This window comes from Dipodomys merriami, unplaced genomic scaffold (genome assembly GCF_024711535.1).
Source record: "Dipodomys merriami isolate MVZ:Mamm:240054 unplaced genomic scaffold, mDipMer1.0.p SCAF_10, whole genome shotgun sequence".
Taxonomy (NCBI): domain Eukaryota; kingdom Metazoa; phylum Chordata; class Mammalia; order Rodentia; family Heteromyidae; genus Dipodomys; species Dipodomys merriami.
Window position 1 is genome coordinate 16,634,326 of NW_027202271.1, and position 14,191 is coordinate 16,648,516.

A 14,191-nucleotide genomic window follows, 5' to 3' on the forward strand; every position below is an offset into this window, starting at 1 on the left:
GGAGTGGGGAATGGGGGTAGAGGGAAGATGTCTCTATGATTCCTGGACCTGCTTTATGGCCGGGGGCCTCCAAATGTCAGGTCTCCAACATATCTGGTGAATAATGGGGAGGAAAAGAGTGATCTCTATATCTGGGGTCCCTGGGAGAAGGGAGGTTGATGATGGGTGGTGGTAAGGAGGAGAACATTGGGGACTTAAAGGCTGTTATTAGAGTCTATGTATTTGACATTATGGGCCAAGGATTTGGAGCTGAGATCACTGTGTCCCAATAGTCGCAAGTAAAGAGGTCCCTACCTTGTGTGTCAGGTGATCTAGGCTTTTCCTCTCTTAAGTAGAGTCCTTCCTGAGCCCCTCAGCTCCTTCCAGGCTGTGTGTCAGGGCTTGGGGGCTGCAACTCACCCCCTCTGCCCTTCAGGATGGAGCGTGTGTACAGCAAGCACAGGATATCCAGTGACTGCCCTTCCTCCAAGTCTGTAAACAGTTCTGGGCTGGCAAGATGTCTACTTGACAAGAAGTAGGCAGGGCCAGAAGGAGGTGATCAGAACACACATCATAATGACCATGAGCTTTATTGGTAACGAGAAGACCAGGCAGAAGAGAGGAAAGGAAGCCCAGGCAGCTGGAACTTTGGCCTTTTGGAAAGCAAAAGACAGCCTGTCACCACCATAGCATGGTTGGGAAGGTGGAGGATGCAGAGCCACAGGACCCTGGGACCAATTTGTCCCTCCTAAGCTAGAGGGGCCCAAGCCTCCTGGGATTGGGTCTTTGCCCAAAACAGCAAAGAAAGCAGTCATTTACACACTTGGGAGTGGCTGAGCCCCACCAGACTTATGGTCCAGGAGCCCAGCCCTGGAAGAGATGAAGGCACAAGCGCTAATGGAGATGAGATGGAGGTGCATGGCAGTGCGGCCATGTCAGGCCACTGGTGACTCCAGCCCTTCTTCCTCAAGTCCAGGGAGCCTTTGGGGCTACAGGAACACATCAGAGGCAGGAACTGTGGTTCATGGAGTAGCCAAAGTGCAGAGACTGGGTTGTGGGGGTGGCAGGGTTGTGGGGTGGCATTATGCAAACCGCACAGAACGGCTACTGCCACAGCCCTGGCCACAGGGCGCGCACATGCCCGTGCTCACTGCCAGGTTCCCAGTGCATGGGGCACTGCACACGCTGCCTGTCACCGGCCTGGAGCCAGACACACAGAGGTCACCGCACACGACCCCGCCCCGGGAGCTGCTGACACCTGCAGGGAAGAAGATAAGTCTTAGCCCCAGACAGATGGTCACTGGCAGCCAGTACCTGGGAACCAAAACCACCTCTTGCTCTGGGCTTCTCCCCTCAGCTTCTACTCCCCTTTCCCTCTCCTGCACACCTTACGATCGTCTAATAGTTAGCCCAGGTCCCCACTAGGCAGCAACAGCAACTTAAGTTATCACCGCCTCCTTCATCTTAGTCTCTGCAAATCATGGCCACCAGCTGGCTTCCTGTTTCGTAGACTAAGTTGTACTGAAATCCAAGCAGACCTATTTTGGCCTAAGGCTGTCACAGCTTTCACCTTATAAGGACAGTACTGAGTAGTTGGGACAAAGACTGCATGACCCACAAGCTTAAACTATTTACTATTTCACCCTTTAGGAAACATTTGCCCTTGGGAACCCAGAGCTCTTATTTCAGAAGCTACAGTGTTATTTTACTTACAGACATTCACGGCACCAACACCCTCACACAACCTGGGGAGAGCAAAGAGACCAATATTAGTTGGGCCAGGCAATGCTGAGAAGATCCTTTCACTGGCAAATTCCCCTCTACATGATGCTGATGCAAATCAGATGCAAACAACATGCAAATATGCTCCTGGCTCCTCTCTCCTTGGGAAAGTGAAGAGCCTCACCTGTGCTCCTCGCCCTCCAGCAGGCGCCTGTAGGTGGCGATCTCGATGTCCAGGCCCAGCTTGGAGTTCATCACCTCCTGGTACTCCTTCAGCAGGCAGGCCATGTCCTGCTTGGCCTTCTGCAGGGCGCCCTCCAGCTCGGCCAGCTTGCAGCGGGCATCAGTGAGGGCTGCCTCACCCTGCTGTTCAGACTGGGACACTGCGGCCTCCAGCTTGGTGTTCTGGAAGGAAGGGGAGGGTTACTGAGGTCCTCTGCTTCATTCTCAGAGTAAGAAGTCTTGGCATCAGGAGAGAGCTTCCAGGAAAGCTACATTCCCGGGAATGTTAAGCCCAGTGCCTTCTCTTTTGAACATTTCCTGTAACAATCCAGATTCATAGCTTCTTGTGAAAAATCAGAGGATCTGGCCACACTAGATCTGAATTTCCTTCTGGGTTACCTGTCTCCTTTGACTCTGGTTAGCTCCGCCCGTGGTGTTTTCGAATTGGCTCGCAGATCCTTCCCTGGCCTAACCCAGTGTCCTTGCATGTAGCCTGCTGTATTCCTTTACTAGCTCTGTTGATGTTTAAGTAAGTGATTGCTGATGTAGAATGCAGGGCCAGAGAGGTCCATGGCTTACTCAAACTGCATGGCCTGCAAGTAGCAGCCCAGCTTTTCTGAACCTTTCAAACCAGAGCTAATTCCTCTATCCTTCAGCCCTTGGGACCAGGAAATCCCTCGTCACCTCATTTTCCTTCACCATCCTCCCCCCTCTCCTTTCAGACAGAATGAGAACATTTCTTATAGCAAGACTGTTTGCTGTTTGCTCCTCTTCCCACACATTGACAAGGAACTGAACTTAAATTCTTTGCTGTTTGCGGACCCCATTCTCTTCCTGCACAGGGCACAGCTGCCCCATACCTGGCACTTGGCATTCTCAATCTCAGCCGTCAGCCTCTGGATCATGCGGTTCAGCTCATTAATCTCCTCCCTGGTGCGGCGCAGGGTCTCTCCATGTCGGATCACTGTGGCCTTGATCTCCTCACACTGGAGAGAAACAGGGGTGCCCATGGGCTCATGTTGGACATTACACAACCTGCCCAACCAGCCACACATGGCAGCCCTGACCTGAACGCTGCCTGAGAGCTGTTGGCCCCTCCTTTCCCATCCCGTCTTTTCTAGGAGGCGCCTGCTCCTTCTCACTGTCTAGAAGGCAGCTTCCTGGAACAGTTACCTTGCTGCGGTACCAGGACTCAGCCTCAGCCCTGCTGCGGGTGGCGATGTCATCATACTGAGCCTTGATCTCAGCCACAATGCAGTCCATGTTGAGGTCCCTGCTGTTGTCCATCTTGACAATGACTGAGGTGTCTGAGATGTGGGCATGGAGGACACGGATCTCCTGCAGGAGGAGGTGGGCAAGTAGAGGTGCTTTTTAATGTAGAGGCCTACTATCAACTGCATCAACTCGTAGTCTCTGTCTGTTCCCTTCCTCTGCTTTACCCCCCCCCCACCCAACACACTCATAGTTGTTCCTTTCAACCTTGAGACATCAATGGCCCTATTGGGTTTAGAGTCCCAGGACTGAGAGGAGGAGGTAGAGAAAATTCATGTTTAAGGCCAACTGCCTGATTTCACTCAAGACCTTTAACCTGATCCTTAGGGCCCAGGACCTGGCTTTACCAAGTTGTGATGGGTGTTACTATCATAACCAGACATTCCGGCTGGCCTGCATATGCTCTTTCATTTTCCAAGAACCTGCCTCAGGTCTTTCAACTGCTCTGCACCCCACTCCCCCATGGGGTTCACAAGACAAATGGTGATCCCTCCTCCCACTAGTTAATATCCTCCTTGCCACTCTTTGTTCTGTGGCCCCTCACCTCCTCATACAGTCGCCGCAGGAAGTCGAGCTCCTGGGTCAGCGCCTCTGAGTTGGCCTCCATGTCAGACTTGCGCAGGTAGGCACAGTCCACATCCTAAAAGGGGAAGATGGGTGGGAAGCCTCACTAAGAGGCACACATTCACATGTCTTCCCCTGTGTGTGTGTGTGTGGAAGCCATTACATGGGAAACCCTCCTGAAAACCCTCCTTAGATGGTCATCCCTGGACCTGATGTCATGGTGTAGGCAATGCTTATTATGTAGCTGGTGGGGTCAGGAACAGATATGAAGATATGGGGAGGAAGGAGAATCCTGGGGTTTCCAAGCTCTTCCTTTAGTACCACTGGGATGATTCCTCTAAATCTATACCTGGCACTATCCCCTCAACTCAAGATCCAGTGTGAAATAGGCCCTTCTCTTTCCTTCCCTTCCCTTTTTCTTTTCCTTTCTTTCTTTCTTTCTTTCTTTCTTGTTCCCCCTTCCCCCATCTTTCTCTCAATCTTTCTTTCCCGCACTAGAATTCAGACTCAGGGTCTCATACGTGATAGATAGGTGCTCCACTAGTGTTTCCCAACTGTGGCCATCCACAGGGTGCATCCAGTCCCTGGTATTAGTGTGCACACTTCCTCATCTAGTTTTCAGATGTTCAGTCTATCATTCTCTGCCAGGCACAGGACTGAGAGAGGTGGGCAGTTATTGGCCAGATGGATGGGGGAAGACATTGCTCGGCTTGAGGCTGGCAGTGGACTCTGATGCCAGAAGCCACCCTGGGAGCTTGACAGCATCTGGGGACAGGGCGAGGTGCAGTGGAGCAGAGTGAGTCTGAATTGCCAAGCGCCCCCTGTTTGCCTTTGCCCTAAGTTCTGATCAGAGGATGAGTAACCAAGGGTCACTCACCTTCTTGAGGGCCACAAATTCATTCTCAGCAGTGGCCCTTAGTGCCACTTCTTCTTCATATCTGGGGACAAAGAATACAAAGTTTAGATTTGGAGAGAAATAAAAAATGAATAAAAGCCCAGACAAACACCCTGGGAGCTGGACTTTTTGGAGGCAGTCATAGAATCAAACAGCCTGAACTGGAAGGGGCCTGGCTATCCCTGTCGCCAGGGCACAGAAACCAACCAAGTCCCCTGAAGTACTTCCTGCCTCTGGGGTTCTCACTGATGACCTTATCAACATCCTTCTGTTTTTGTTTGTTTGTTTGTTTTGTTTTTTGTGGGGGGGGCCTAGGGGTCAAAGTCTTTCCCTGGTTCTGGTACCTACCCTTTCCCTTCCTTCCTTTCTTTTCATCCATTCAGGACCTAATTGAGCACCCAAGACCAAAAGATGTTCAATGAAATATTTGATGAATAATGAGATAAACATATGATAAAGTAGCTGGAGCATCTCAGAATTTCTACAGTCTTTAAACTCAAGGCCCAGGAGAGAAATTGCTTCCTGACCCCAGGGGGTCATGGTCACTGTCTTCTTTCTGCTGGAAGGTTCCTCCTATGCTCTACCCCAAATCTATCTGGCTTTGACTAAGACCCATTTCATTTCTCCAAACCTTCCCTTCCCCACAGCACTCACTTCTTCTTGTAGCCCTCCATCACCTCCTGCACATTGTTGAGCTCTGCAGCCAGCCTCCCACTGTCGGCCTCCACAAGTTCAGCCTCCCTCCTCAGCGTCTCGATGTAGCCCTCGAACAGAGGCTCCAGGTTGCTCTCGCAGCACTTGCGGTTCTGGTAGAACTGCCACTTGGTCTCCAGCAGCTTGTTCTGCTGCTCCAGGAAGCGCACCTGGGATGGGAGAGGGGGCAGGTCTGTGGGAGAAGCCAACATCCTTCACCCTGCTTATTGAACAGGCAGAAGTAGCAGCAGGAAGGGATAAAGCCTGATGAGCATCACGGCTCCAATGGGGCTCTCCTAGCTGAAGATGCAGTGGGTGAGCCCTTGGTTCATAGTGGCTTGTTCAGGCCTGAATGAGGGTCTGCCAATTGGGCAAGGATGAGAGGGGAGAGGGAATGGAGGATGGTGATCTTCAGTCCTGGAAAAGCGACTGCAAAGTAGAGTGGCTGAATGGTCAGGGTGGGAAGGACTTTGTAGCTATGAGGACAGACAGATGAGGCTCTGGTCAAAGCTGGAGAGGCTTGAGGTAGAGGGCGATAAAGTCTTCGGGGGCCTACATGTGTATCAGACACTGGCATACATCTCTGGAGCTACTCAAGAGGCTGAGATTCCAGGACCATTGCTGGAAGTCAGCCTGGACAGCTCTTATCCCCAATAAACCACCTAAAAGCCTGAGGAGGAGCTGTGGCTCAAGTGGTAGGGCTCTAGGTGTGAGCAAAAAAAAAAAGCTAAAGAAGAGAGCCCAAGCCCTGAGTTCAAGCATGCACACACACACACACACACACACACACACACACACACACACACACAGAGCGGGAAGGAAAGGAATATTAGAGAAACACTAAAGGCATTAGGACCCTGTGAGATTTTTCTCCACCTCTTTTTGCAGGACAGAGATATCCAGGAAAGGATAACATTTTCTCATCAGATTTTTCAATGCTACTTAGTATCACCAGGCAGGGACTGCCCAATCATCATAGAACAACAGTTTCTTTCTTTCTTTTTCTTTCTTTCTTTCTTTTTCTTTCTTTCTTTCTTTCTTTCTTTCTTTCTTTCTTTCTTTCTTTCTCTCTCTTTCTCTCTCTTTCTTTCTCTCTCTCTTTCTCTCTCTCTTTCTTTCTCTCTCTCTTTCTCTCTCTCTTTTTCTTTCTCTCTCTCTTTCTTTCTCTCTCTCTCTCTTTCTCTCTCTCTCTCTTTCTCTCTCTCTCTCTTTCTCTCTCTCTCTCTTTCTCTCTCTCTCTTTCTTTCTCTCTCTCTTTCTTTCTCTCTCTCTCTCTTTCTCTTTCTCTCTTTCTTTCTCTCTTTCTTTCTCTCTTTCTCTCTTTCTCTCTTTCTTTCTTTCTTTCTTTCTTTCTTTCTTTCTTTCTTTCTTTCTTTCTTTCTTTCTTTCTTTCTTTCTTTCTTTCTTTCTTTCTTTCTTTCTTTCTTTCTTTCTTTTTCTAAAAAGACTAGCTTGAGGTTCCCTGCCTCCCTCCCTCCTCTCCTCCAGCCCCACATCTCCCCAAGGTGCTGCTTGATCCAGGACACCCACCTTGTCGATGAAGGCAGCAAACCTGCTGTTGAGTCCCTTGATCTGCTCCTTCTCCTCATGCTTCACACACTGCGCATTGGGGTCGATCTCCAGGTTGAGGGGCGTCAGGAGGCTCTCATTGACAGACACGGTGGTGATGCATGGGGGGCTGGGCCCGCAGACGCCCCCTGAGCGGTAGCCGAAGCTGCGCCCATAGGAGCCAGAGCGGAAGCCCCCGCAGACGCTGTGGCTGCTGGAGAGGCCGCGGTAGCAGGAGATGCCGCGGTAGGGGGCGGCGGTGATGCAGCAGCGGCCTGGCCGAGGTCCGCAGGCCGAGGCGCAGCTGAAGGCGCGGATCCCGCTAGGGGCACAGAGGCGGGAGGAGAAGCAGGTCATGGCTGGCGATGAGGACGGGATAGGCTGGACCCCAAAGCCGGCGCGCTGTGCCTTATATGGCGCCCCCCTCCCCCGTGCCCTGGGGTCCGGGGAGGGAGCTCGCCGCCCAGGCGTTTATGAGCTTGGAGGGCTCGGCCCCAGCGCGCCTGGCGGAGCCTGGGAATCAAAGCTGGCCGGGCTGCCCCCATAAAACAGCGTTGGCCTCCCGCCCTTGCTTTATGGGGCCTGAGAAGCGCCTGGTCAGCTGCCGGTGCACTGCAGGCGGGGTGGGGTGGGGGGGCCTGGCCCACCACACCTGCCTTCCACCTGGGGCTCTCCCTGGCTACTACCTGGGGCTCCAGGCCTGCAGGGCCGCCAGCCTGGGCCTCGGTGTGCAGTGCACATCTACACGGTGTGGGCTAGGGGCCTCCCGAGTCGTGGGGATCATGACCTTGAAGCATAGGCTCACCAGAAGCAGGAATAGTAATGGCACCTACCTGAGTCTCCTTGGAAGGATCTAATGAGATCATGCCACCCGCCCCCCTCCTAGCATTTAGGCTCTACTTGGCATTTACTAAGAGCTCCACAAATGTTTGCTTGTGTATTTATTTGCTCTGTTTATTCTACTATCGTTTATCTGTTATTCTTCCTGTATCCCTTGGGGCCCAAACTTTCTCTTTTTCTCCTTCTGGGAACTCAGCTTCTACCTCCTCTCCTAGTAAGGTTTTCTTCCTTTCCTCTTCCCCCCTCCTCCCCTCCTTACACCTCACAAGGACTGCTATTCACTCCTGCACAAAGATGAGGGCAGGGAAGGGGCTTATGTTGGTTGATGGAGTGCCAACAGTGTGCTTAGCGCTGTGTGGAAGGCTGGCCTCTTCAAAATTAGCATATATGAGTTATGCAAGAGAGGATTTTCATTGAGATTTCTACACCTGTATACAGTATATTCCAATCAACCCCCTCTCTGTACTTCTCCCTTACTACCTCCCCCCTTTCTAATACAATGTCAACAGATTTCATTGTTTTATTGTTATACTTGCCTTTAACAATCTATTTGGATCATATTCATTCTCTTTCACCCATGTTAATTCATAGTACTCATCTCTGCCAATAGAGATTCTTTCTCTTTTCTTTCTCCCTGCAATGCAGATCAATAGCTTTTGTTATTCCCCCTCCTCTGTGTGTATGTGTGTGTGCGCGCTTTTATGTATTGTTACTGAGACTTGAACTTGGACCCTGGATGCTGTCCCTTAGCTTTTTTGCTCAAGGCTAGTGTTCAACCACTTGAGCCAAGCCTCTATTTCTGAGTGTTTGGTGGATGATTGGAGATAAGAGTCCCAAGATTTTCTTGCTGATTTCAAACAAGGATCCTCAGAGCTCAGGCTCCTGAGTAGCTAGGATTACAGGAATGCTACTGGTGCCTGGCCATTGAAGTTCTTTAAGTTGTTTTTAAATATAGTTGCAGTGGGCTGGGGAATATGGCTTAGTGGTAGAGTGCTTGACTAGCATGCATGGAGCCCTGGGTTCAATTTTTCAGTACCACATAAACAGAAAGAGCTGGAAGTGGCACTGTGGCTCAAATGGTAGAGTGCTAGCCTTGAGCAAAAGAAGCTCAGGGACAGTGCCCAAGCCCTATATAGTTGCGGTGGATCTCAAAACTATTCCCCTTTATCTTTCCTTTACCCTTTTCCTTCTTACTTAGTTTCTTATTTAGACTCATATTCTATGTTTATCCATATGTACAATTATGTATACAGGTATATATACATATGTTCACCTGGGCACTTTCCCTGTGCTCTTCAGCTCAAGGCAAATGCTCTACCACTTGAGCCATGGTGCAACTTCCAGTCTTCTAGCGGTTTATTGGAGATAAGAGTCTCACGGAGTTTCCTGCCTGGGCTGGCTTTGAACCGTGATCCTCAGATCTCAGCCCCCTGAGTAGCTAGGATTACAGGCGTGAGCCACTGGCGCCCAGCTATGTGGAAGGCTTTTTAATATATAACCTCCAATAGCTAACTGCCAGAGCAGTCTTCCTAGTGAGGTTGGTATTATTGTGTCCATTTATTTGACCAGGAAGTTAGCTCAGAGTGTTCTAGTGACTGAAGATCTTACAATCTGAAAGGAAATTCCAGTCCTCCTCTATACTAGTCTCTCCCAGGTCTGTGTCTTTGGGGGCTGAATGAGGCTGAGTATTTTGCATGGGCTCCTGGGTTTGGAACTCTCAGAGAAGTCAGCCTGATCCTAAACATTCCCCTCAATGGATGCCATTATAAAGGAGGCTAATTATGTGCCCATTATTGGCAGAAGAAACAATAGTGTGTACTCAGCAACCTGCATTAAAGAGAAGCTTGCCTGTCACCTTGAGCTTCCTTTGCTTTTAAAAAAGATGAGTTATTGTGCATACAGCAATTAAATCTTGCAACTGCAAGGTCATCAGGGCCATCCGTGGCTGCAGGCTGCCTAGTACCTCATTTCCGTGGAGTGTCCGATGGCCTCCTTTGCTCTTTTCCACACTCTCCTGAGTTTAATTTCCTTTGATCCAGCCCCGGTCTATTTTGTAGCAGTTTAAGCCCAGCTACAGTTCTCTCTAGAAGACAGAGTTCAACAGCTCATGTCACAGGTTCCCTTCCAAAGCCTCAGCATGGGTCACCAGCTGTGATTATGTGACTAAGGCTTGGCTGTAAGACCATTTCTACTCTATTTTTCCTTTTTTCGTGCTGAGATGGAACCCAGGGACTTCTGCATGCTAAAATCTTGCTCTACCACTGAATCACACCTGAGCCTTCTTTTGGAGAATAATAGTGTTGGAAGAATCTTCCCCTGGGGTCTCCCCACTAATGGAGGGAGACTTACCTTATAGGATTTAAATTAGATTTATAGTCACTTATGTGCTTGTGGCTTGGACCCTATCTGGGCATGGGTGAGTAGATGAAGTAGGCCTTCTGTGCTGTCTCAGGCAATGAAGATGTTAATAATCCATCTTCATCTACATGGAAAATTAAGTGTATTAAAAAGTCCAAAGAGATGGACAGCTGCAGGCTGAATTGTGCCACTAAGAACACAACCTAAAGGGGATGGAGTTGAAAGAGTTGGCATCTAGAACTCAATGGGATCCCAGAACACTAGAATTAATCAGATCCATTTTCATAGAACCATGCTCCCTGATAGCTCCTTCATTACTCTGGAGATTCAAGGGAGAGAGATAAGAGGAAGCATGAGACATTTCAAAAATAAACTATTAGGCGCTGGTGGCTCGTGCCTGTAATCCTAGCCACTCAGGAGGCTGAGATCTTTAGATCTTTAGCCCAATCAGAAAAATCCATGAGACTCTTTGTCTCCAATCAACCACTAGAAAGCTAAAAATGAAGCTGTAGTTCAAATGATGCAGTACCAGCCTTGAGCCAGAAAGCTAAGGGATAGCATTCTGGTCCTTAGTTCAAGCTCCAGTATGCACACATACATAACACACACACACAAAGAAGAGAAAGCATAGGAAAAGGAAGAAGAAGAAAAAGGAGGAGGAGGAGGAAGAAGAGGAGGAGGAGGAGGAAGACATGCAGAAGGAGGAGAAATAGGAGAAAGAGAAGAAGGCAGACTTTTCCCTAAGAGGGCTGCTAGTGACAGGTGCTGGGAAGAGTAGGGTTTTGCCATTCTTTTTTTTTTTTTTTGTGAACATACTGTACAGAGGGGTTACAATTACATGGGCAAGATAATGAGTACATTTCTTATCAAGCATTGTAGCCTCCTCCTTTGTTTGCCCTTCCCATTCCTTCCCAGCCTCCCCACTACCCCTACCCAATCCTCCCCCCACCCCCCATATCGAAGTTGTAAAGTTCGTTTTCGACATGACAACTTGTACTTCTCATTGTTGCAATGGGTCCACATGTATCCTTATATGACTTGTTTTTCCCCATCTCCTCCACAAATTATACCAACATCAAATATAGTGAAATAAAGTGAATACTGTGGGGGAGGGACATACAAACCAACAAAGAAATAATCTTATAAATGCGTTAGAAACAAATGCATGAAAGAAAAAAAACATTAAAATACATATCTAAGGGTTCATTTTCCTAACATCACATTATCTGACCTTTTCTGCTTGACTCATACATATACTAGATATTGCAAATAAGGGAAACCATGGGACCTATGTTTCTTTGGGCTTGGCTTACTTCACTTAATATAATTTTTTCCAAGCCTTTCCATTTCATAACAAATGGGGCAATGTCATTCTTTCTGATGGAGGTATAGAATTCCATTGTGTATATATACCACATTTTCTTGATCCATTCATCTACTGAGGGGCATCTGGGTTGGTTCCATATCTTAGCTATGGTAAATAATGCTGCAATAAACATAGTTGTGCTGGTAGCTTTAGTGTGGTCTTGTTTGTGATCATTTGGGTAAATGCCCAAAAGTGGGATTGCTGGGTCATAGGGGAGCTCTATGTGAAGTCTTTTGAGGAACCTCCATACTGCTTTCCAAAGTGGTTGAACAAGTTTACACTCCCACCAGCAATGAAGTAAGGTTCCCTTCTGTCCACATCCCCTCCAGCATCTGTTGTTGTTAGAGTTCTTGATTTTTGCCATTCTAACTGGAGTGAGGTGGTATCTCAATGTTGTTTTGATTTGCATTTCTTTTATGGCTAGGGAGGTTGAGCATTTCTTCATGTGTCTATAGGCCATCCTTCTTTCTTCTTCAGAGAAGTTTCTCTTTAAGTCTTTAGCCCATCTATTTATTGGGCAGTTGTTTCTTTGAGGATTTGTTGTTGGGGGATTTAATTTTTTGAGTTCCAAGTATATTTTAGATATGAGACCCTTGTCCATTGTATGGCTAGTGAAGATCTTCTCCCAATCCGTGGACTTTCTATTGATCTTGCTAGCTATGTCCTTTGCCATGCAGAAGCTCTGCAACTTCATGCAATCCCATCTGTCCAACCTTTCTTTGATTTGTTGTGTTTCCAGGTCTCTGTTAAGAAAATTTCGGCCTGAGCCAAGAAGACCTAGGGTTTCTCCTATTCCACCCTGTAATGTTTTCAGAGTGTCTGTTTGACTCCGAGGTCTTTGATCCATTTGGAGTTGATTCTGGTGCAGGGTGATATATAAGGATCTAGCTTTAGTTTTCTACAAGTAGTTAACCAATTTTTCCAGCACCATTTACTGAAGAGGCTGTCTTTCTTCCATTCTATTATTTTAGCTCCCTTATCGAAGATTAGTTGGCTATAGGTCTGTAGGTGCAGACTTTTCCCTAAGAGGGCTGCTAGTGACAGGTCCTGGGAAGAGTAGGGTTTTGCCATCCTTTTTTTTTTTTTTTTGTCTGCCCTGGGGCTTGAACTCTGGGGCTGGGTGCTGCCCTAAACTTTTGTGCTCAAGGCTAGTGCTTTACCACTTGAGCCACAGCTCCACTTTTGGCTTTTTGTGGTTAATTGGAGTCTTACAGACTTTTCTGCCCAGACTGGCTTTGAACTGTGATCCTCAGATCTCAGCTTCCTGAGTAGCTAGGATTATGGGCCCAAGTCACCAGCACCTAGCTTTTTGTAGCTATTGGGGTTTGAACTTAGGTCCTCATACTTTCTCAACATGTTCTCTGCCACTTGAGCCAAGCCTGCAGCCCTTGGGCTTTGCCATTCTTAACCAGTAACCAGATCTTCTAGATAGAAAGGGTCCCTGCCCCTTTCATCTGCAGCCACCAGTCTATGGGTATGGTACTAATGGCCTGCCTTGGTCCTTATATCTCTTCTTGACTTCCAAGAATCAACTTGGGGCACAAAGTACAAATCACCCGAGGGCCTATCAGGAACCAGGTTCACATTATAGTTCACCCCACCCCCTACATAGACTACATGGAGAAGCTTCATACAAAGCTACAGGGGCCTGCAGCACTGGAGTCTAGGGACCAGGCCAGGGCTAGATTTTTGGAGAATGAGACCTGAGTTGGGCCAGGGAAAGGTGTGAGGAACAGAAAGAGGGGAGGATGATTCAGGATGAGGAAATGGAGTAGGCAAAGACAAGCAAATGAAGGAGGTCAGAGCACATGTAGGAGTGGCAATCCCAATCTCCTTTGGTAGAAAAACAGGGGATAGATGAAGGCTGGGGAAGGAGCTGGCTGAGGCCAGAGAGTGGATGTAGGAGTGAATAAAGTGTCAAGCTGAGCACTGAGTGCTGAGAAATGTAGAGAGCTGTGCTAAGAGATGTGAAGGGGAATTCAGAGTGGGGCAGTGCACAGAAAGTGTGTGTGTGTGTGTGTGTGTGTGTGTGTGTGTGTGTGTGTGAGAGAGAGAGAGAGAGAGAGAGAGAGAGAGAGAGAGAGAGAGAGAGAGATTTCATTGTGAAACATCTTAACCATCAGTGTACCCATTCTTTAAATATATCTCATCCTCAAGTGTGCCCTTGATTCATCTCAGCTCTGGTACCTCTAAGTGAAATTGTACACATAAGCCTTAGTTTCCTCTGTAACTAGAACTGAGGTGATCAAACCAGCCCAAAGATATTGCAAGGAGAGTGAGGTGTATGTGAAAAGCAATACAATACCTGCTGTAAGGTAAATAACCAAAACAATGTAGCAGCTTTTATTTATTATAATTATTGTCCTGCTGCTGTTGTTGTTGGTCATGGGGCTTGAACTTAGGACCTGGGAACTGTCCCTGAGCTTTTTTGCCCAAGGCTAATGCTCTGCCACTTTGAGCCATAGTGCTACTTCCGATCTTGCTGGTTAATTGGAGATAAGAGTCTCATGGACTTTCCTGCTTTGGCTGGGTTTGAACTATGATCCTCACATCTCAGCCTCCTGAATAGTTAGGGTTACAGGCATGAGCCATCAGTGCCCAGCTAACTGCCTTTTATCACTGTTGCTATTTTCTCTCCACTGCCTGTGAGTGGCCCTGAGCACCTGCCCTGGTAACCATCTCAGAGCTCCCAATGGCCTCTGCTGCTCTTACAGGTCTGGGGCTGTGGCCTC

At 48.3% G+C, this 14,191-nt stretch overlaps 1 protein-coding gene across 1 annotated transcript; it reads right to left on the reverse strand.

Moving 5' to 3' along the window:
- Positions 1-596: 596 nt before the first annotated feature.
- LOC138836868 (keratin, type II cuticular Hb1-like) lies at positions 597-7,252 on the reverse strand. Its single transcript, XM_070035492.1, has 9 exons — positions 6,878-7,252; positions 5,309-5,517; positions 4,637-4,697; positions 3,740-3,835; positions 3,097-3,261; positions 2,784-2,909; positions 1,886-2,106; positions 1,693-1,724; positions 597-1,237 (listed from the first exon to the last, which is right to left on the reverse strand). The coding sequence occupies exons 1-9, from the start codon at positions 7,250-7,252 to the stop codon at positions 1,062-1,064; spliced, it is 1,461 nt and encodes a 486-aa protein (XP_069891593.1). The 3' UTR covers positions 597-1,061.
- Positions 7,253-14,191: the final 6,939 nt, after the last annotated feature.